The sequence below is a fragment of the Helianthus annuus genome, chromosome 11, assembly GCF_002127325.2.
Source record: "Helianthus annuus cultivar XRQ/B chromosome 11, HanXRQr2.0-SUNRISE, whole genome shotgun sequence".
In the NCBI taxonomy this organism is placed as follows: domain Eukaryota; kingdom Viridiplantae; phylum Streptophyta; class Magnoliopsida; order Asterales; family Asteraceae; genus Helianthus; species Helianthus annuus.
The window spans coordinates 189,342,479-189,349,358 of NC_035443.2; the positions used below are offsets into that span (position 1 = coordinate 189,342,479).

General features: G+C 37.8%; 1 protein-coding gene across 1 annotated transcript; it reads left to right on the forward strand.

Moving 5' to 3' along the window:
* Positions 1-404: 404 nt before the first annotated feature.
* LOC110891512 (ethylene-responsive transcription factor SHINE 2) lies at positions 405-1,332 on the forward strand. Its single transcript, XM_022139213.2, has 2 exons — positions 405-559; positions 648-1,332. The coding sequence occupies exons 1-2, from the start codon at positions 480-482 to the stop codon at positions 1,147-1,149; spliced, it is 582 nt and encodes a 193-aa protein (XP_021994905.1). The 5' UTR covers positions 405-479; the 3' UTR covers positions 1,150-1,332.
* The last annotated feature ends 5,548 nt before the right edge of the window (positions 1,333-6,880 follow it).

A 6,880-nucleotide genomic window follows, 5' to 3' on the forward strand; every position in this document is an offset into this window, starting at 1 on the left:
ATAAGTTAAATGAGCTCGAACTCGAGCCTCATCAAACTCAGGCTCGGCTCGGCTCGTTTACACCAGTAAGCTTAGAGATAAACTGTTAACAGCACAGCTAATATAGTACATTAGTTGACATGCCCAAAAAAATTGTGAAATATGTTTGAAAACAGTTTCTACCTTTTCAACATATTCTGATTTGATTTATGTATTGCGTAAATTTTACATATTACATTTATTTATGTATTGATATATTTATATCTATATTTATGAGGTCAGGGTGAAAAAAAAGTCAGAAAGTTATATATATATTTATGAGGTCAGGGTGAAAAAAAAGTAAGAAAGTTATATATTTATTATAGCAGCCAACAATAATAATAATTCATTATATAGACCACACATTTAGTTTATACTATTACCATGTATGTTTGATTGATCTTGTACTTTATCTTCTCCTATAAATCCTTTGGACAGTGAAGACACAACACTTATTAATCATGGTACATTCAAAGAAGTTCAGAGGTGTCAGGCAAAGACAATGGGGTTCTTGGGTTTCTGAGATCAGACATCCACTCTTGTAACTACACTCTTCTTTTTTATTATAATATAATGTTCCTTACCATTTTCCAGTTTCAATACATATATATATGCATGTGTGACAACAGAAAAAGAAGAATTTGGCTAGGGACATTTGAGACAGCAGAAGCAGCAGCAAGAGCATATGACCAAGCAGCCATTTTGATGAACGGTCACACCGCAAAAACTAATTTTCCAGTGACCAACAAAAATGTTTCCGGCAACCAACACTCTCCGGCATCCAACACGGAGATACCGGCAGCCACACTGGCCGCGAAGCTGCGTAAATGCTGCAAAGATCCATCACCTTCACTAACATGTTTACGTCTTGATAGTGATAGCTCTAACTTTGGAGTTTGGCAGAAACGACCCGGAAAAGGATCCGGATCCGGGTGGGTCATGAAGGTGGAGCTTGGTGGCAAGAGGAAAGCGGTGACGGTGGAGGAGACGACGACTTCGATGGCGGTGGAAAATGGTGGTGGTTCTGGTGATCAAGCAATTGATGATGAAAATAAGGCGGTGATGCAAATGATTGAAGAGTTGCTTAATTGGAATTCAACTCCACCTTCACTTTGTATAGTTAATAGTTGATTAATTAACCAATATGGTGTTTATAATAATTTTATATATATAGTAATAGTAATAGTAATCCTCTCAAACCAATCATTTTTATGGAATTATAGGTATATTGTAAGAAGATGTGATTTTGTTTCACAGAATAAGGTTGTAAGCTTTTATCATAAAGTATAAAAGGCTACTTTGATTGTTACCATATGATATGATTTTGACTTGTCAAATGTTTAATCTTGCAAACACAAATGGAAATTTGAGGGTACTCATACTAATTAACCAATATGGTCAAGATAATCTGAAAGTCGAGGTTGGAGACGGGGAAAACACCCGGTTCTGGAAAGATTCGTGGTTGCTTGATAAACCTCTTAAAGATCTCTTCCCCGAGTTGTTTAGATGTGCGGCAGACAAAAACGCTAGCGTTGCGGCCTATATGCACTATGTGGGGTCAAAAACCCTTTGGGCGTGGGATTGGGCTAAAAGTCCAGTGGAGCATACCGAGTGGGCTCAACTGGGGGAGATTATGAAGCTTTTGGAACAGTTCAAAATACCCGGCGGCAGAGATAAATGGAAATGGGAAAACAGGTTCGGAGTTGATTTTTCCGCAAAAAGCTTACGTCTCGAGATAGTTACAAGGGATGTGCCCAAGGAGATCGTGCGATGGAACCCTTGGGTCCCTCCTAAGTGCAATCTGCTGCTTTGGAGAGCCTTACTGGGAAGAGTTGCAGTCAAAGATCAACTTATTGCTAGAGGTCTTACTTCGCTCAGTGGTATTTGCGACAGATGCGGTATCGGCTGGGAAGATACAAATCATATTTTTGTTAATTGTATGCTCGCCAAATGCATCTGGTGGGAGATCTTTGTGTGGGTTCGGATCCCTTACCCAACAGACATAAACAATCTCAAGGATCTGATTGATGTCTTCCACAATAGTCCTGGCTCGAAGATGTGGAAGCGGCTCGTAATCACCATTGCGTATGCCACGGTGTGGAGGATTTGGCAAGCAAGAAACGAGAAGATTTTTCAAGGCAAGACTACCCATCACCGGAACACGGTCGGCCTAATAAAAGAGGACGCGTATCTTTGGATTCGTCATCGGTCAAAGGTTTCAGCTCCTTCATGGGTTAAGTGGACGGACTTTGATGTTGCAGATTGTATTTAATCGTTCTTGTCTGTTTTCGGGTTCTTTTTCTGCTTGTTTCAGCCTCTTGCTGGCTCTTTATATATATATATAAAGTGATTGCCGTTCAAAAAAAAAAAAAAAAAAAAAAAAAAAAAAAAAAAAAAATGTCATTGATTTATGTGTGACAAAAGGATGATCTTTTTCATTGATGTAGTTTGATGGTGGTTGTAATGCAATTTATAGCATGTTTTAGGGACTTAACTAACTCACATGGTATGACTTTAACAAGAACCTCCTTTTGTTTATAATTATTATAAAGTGTCCTTGTTAGTTGTTAGGTTGCATTGCACATTTGCACTAGATATGCCTATGAGGACTAACGATTAGGATGGATTTCGATACAAGTCTAAACGGGTGGTCAATTATTTCTTAAAATAAAGTTGATCATTTGACGTATAAATATGCTTAAAGATTTATTCTAGAAAAAATACTATGATTTTTTTAAATATAATATGGTGTATATATAATTTGGGGAAAATGAATATTGTGTTATTAGGTATCTTAACTTGTATTTGAAACCTTTCAAAACTAGTAGTTTTGATTAAACCAGTTAAAATAAACTTAAATATTAAACCAATTAAAGTAAACTTAAATATATTATTTTATAACACCGTAAAGGAAACTTAAATTTTAAACCAATTAAAGTAAACTTAAATATATTATTGTATAACACCGAAATATTCAATTAAAGTAAACTTAAATATATTATTGTATAACACCGAAATATTCATCCAAAACGATAGCTAATGTTAGTCTTTTCTGGTATCTAAAGTATGTAAACATATTAGGGTTTATATGATAACTTAAAACTATTTTATTTCTCACATCATTTTTTTTTTTCATACAACCTATTCTCACATGGTTTCATCAACAACACATGTTTTAGCAACAAGAGCCACATGTGATGTTTGCATTATGTTACTTAGATTTTATCTCATTCAAAATGGAAATGTGTTACGTGTGTAAGATGCATATTTATTATTTTATTTGGGACAATAACATTGTTACAGTCTCTTTTCCCATATTGATTTTGAAGAGTGGAAGTGGTGTTAATTAATTATAATTAATGGTCACTCTATTAAACCGTGTCTCATAACTACTTAGGCCCGAAGGTGTGGCATGGCGTCACCCGGCCACATCATCTTACATAGCGTCCTGGGGGCGCCAACCTCAATACCGCGGCAGCGAAAGATGGGCGCCATCTTCAGCTCGCCAGCACGTTAACAAGGTAGTTTGTGTTGAACGATGAAGGAAACGTCAAAATGGGGGCGCTATAGTGTAAAGTGGGTAGTTAAACCACACCCTCCAAGTTAAAAGAATGGGCTTTAAAGCCCACTGTGTGACGTGTACATGACGTGACGCTGAGATAGCATGATAAAGCCCATAGAGGCTTTATACCACACCCTTTAGCCTTATAATCAGTGTTAGATTGTAAAGTAATACTAAAACCACTTTAGAAACAAATGCATTTTATTGCTAAAGTACATAGTGAGTATGTGTCTTCAAAATAGGGTTCCCAAAATCGTCCTTAATTGAAAGTGGTGGAAGGCTTGCATTTTTTTTAGAGATGTAAGTTCAACTCTCACTTGGTGCAAAGTGAGGCATTGGTGAGCAATGATAGGAGACCTAGGGAAATCTGGGTTCGATCTTTGAGTCAAACGGGTCTTACCGATAATTTCACCATCGTGCCTACGGGCGGGTGGGTTACCGGGTTTTCCCCGGAATTGGTGGTGGACTCGGGTTACTCTCGGAGTACTTCGTTTGGTCCAGTGGGTGCTCCGAAAGTGCTCGGGATTGATTATGTTAGCTGTTAAAAAAAATTGCAAGTGGAGTGATGAGTGCATTAATTAAGATTGTAGGTCATGCCAATTTCAATTACACAATGATAGTGAGACACGCCTTCTAACGTCTATTTCATACCCTCTTTTTGGTAGTTTCCTACTTGTTTTGTATGATTGTTATTTCTTTATACAAAAGTCTCTACGTAGACTCAGTCTGACCAATATTTGGCCACGTCTTTTTTTGCTACAGCTTATGGATCGCGTTACAGGAAAAGTTAATGATACCGACAAATGACGGTTTATAGTAGAGACCTAACTAACCTAAAGAGACATTTGTGATTTCCTAAAGATACTTGATTTAATTTTTGATAAATATGAAAAGTATGAATGAAAGTCTAAAACGATTGATTCAAATATAGTATAATGCATAAAAGTGTAAGTAGGAAAATAGAACTACATCCTATTACATTAAAATTAAAAACACATACATTTTTTATGTAAAGATACCAACTGTTTTTAACCATCAGGATTCTCTATCGCGATGCCACGGAAATTTGGTTCGTATAGGTTAGATTTGTTACGGGCTCGGCACTCAGTGTAACATCCGGAAAAAGAAAAATCTGATAAAATAAGCGCGTAGCTATGACAAATCCTGAATTTTATAAACTGTTGAAGCAGCTTTGACGGCTTGTACGCTCGTGCTTCGACTATTTGGACATCATCAAGAAAACAAAATTAGAAAAATGTGAGTTTGCTAATTGGCATATTTTGGTTGGGAAAAAGAGAATAAAAAACAAAGATTAAAGTATTAGATTTAAACGGTAAATTTAACTAAAATGTAACTTGAATCTCTATGAAATTTAACCTACCTGTAATAAGTGATTCAAACACTTGATATAATACGTAAACAGTGCTTCAGTGAGAGAAACCGAATTTTACTTTTTGTTACTAATAAATAAATAAATAAAATAAAATAAAGTGTAATGTAATAACTAAATTTAAAACTAATTTAAGAAATAGCGAGAAAATAAGCAGTGTCACATGAGCAATGGACAAAAGGGGTCCCCTTGATTGAAATACCCACAGACCATAAGGCCTAACTAAGCTAAGAAGTCATCAACATATAGGATTTTCAATTATGTGGTCATCATTTTACAACGACCATCATAAATTCCAACTTATATAATTTGCCGACGTAACCATTAACATTTTTTTTAAGAAGGGCGAAAATTTCATAAATACTTAAGCAAGAAGCTCAAGTGAGATAAAGTACAACAAGGAAAGAGAAAACAAATTCAGTAGAACATGGAAAACATAAACTAACTCTTGATGTATCATTAAGTAACGATGGAAAAACTCCTCCATTTCTCCCAGGTTAAACCTGTGAGCTTCACACGTGTTTTGACCCATTGATATGAAACCGCCTTTATATCACTAATAATCTTCTCCAGCCTTGGTATCCGATGTCTGAAAATACTGTCATTCCTTGCATGCCAAATGATCCAGCAGGTAGCCGCTAAAACTACCCCTACTGCCCTTTTAAACGGCTTTCCAGCTTTATGAGATGCATTAAGTTCGAGGAGTTGAACAACGCTCATGGTGAAACGAGGGAGCGGGATTTTTAACCATTGGAAGATCAATACCCATATGCTTTGAGCAAGCTCACAGGTGACAAGTAAATGATTCAGCGATTCAATCAGACCGTCGCACATAACACAGGCAGTGGATGGAAGCACGATACGTCGCATATGCAGTGCTTCTCTCGCCGGGATCCTATCTTGTACCGCACGCCATAGAAAACAATTGACCTTTTTCGGGATCCAGTGCAACAAGTTGATTAGTTTAGCTTCCGGAATTACATTGATGTGATCCAATTCTCCCGCAGCTCACGAACCAAGAAGGAGTCAACGTTCGAACCCGTTTTCCACAACCATAAATCTGACCCAGTCCCCATATCCACCGTATGTAGAAGACCTTTGCAAACTGACCAATCGGCAAGGAGCTCGGGCGAAGCCAGAGTGGACTCACTGCCCCAAATCCACGAGACCGAGTCAGTGACGATATGATACCGCTGCTGCACCATGCATCTTTTTTCCGATTCTGTTGCGTATAGTCTGGGAAAAACCTCACATAATGGCAGATTACAGGCCCACTTATCAAGCCAAAACAACGTCTTATCTCCCACCCCTATTTTCAGAACCAATCGATCTTTAATGTATACGGCTGGGTTGTTCCTAGCTCTTCCCATGTTCACGATGGATTTCCAGACCCCTCCTAAAGAACTCTTCAATGGAATATACGAGTGATTACGACCGCCACAGTGTAATGCCGTGATTAATCTTCCCCATAGCATTGAGTTTGCATTTTTGTATCTATAGCTCCATTTTACTCACAAAGCTTTGTTTGTGGATTCTAGACTGCCAATGCCCAGACCCCCCACCTCCTTTGGTGCCACCACTTTGAACCAAGGTACCCAACTTATTTTGTTTTTATCCACACAACCGCCCCATAGAAATTTGCGACGTAGGCGTTCCAACTGGTTGATCACTTGAGTCGGTGCACTAAAGAGCGAGAAGAAGTAAGTTGGTAAGTTACCTAGAACGGCTTTGATGTTCATACGAAGAATTAGGCGAAAACAAAATCCAACAAATAACCGAAGAATTCCGCCAACTATTATGTTCTCCAGAGGCAGTTCCAGTAATGGTAGATGGCGGCAACGACACGAAAGGAAAGTTCGTTGCCTCATGGTCACGTGAGTATATCATTGGTCCAAAACAGAGTTTGGATA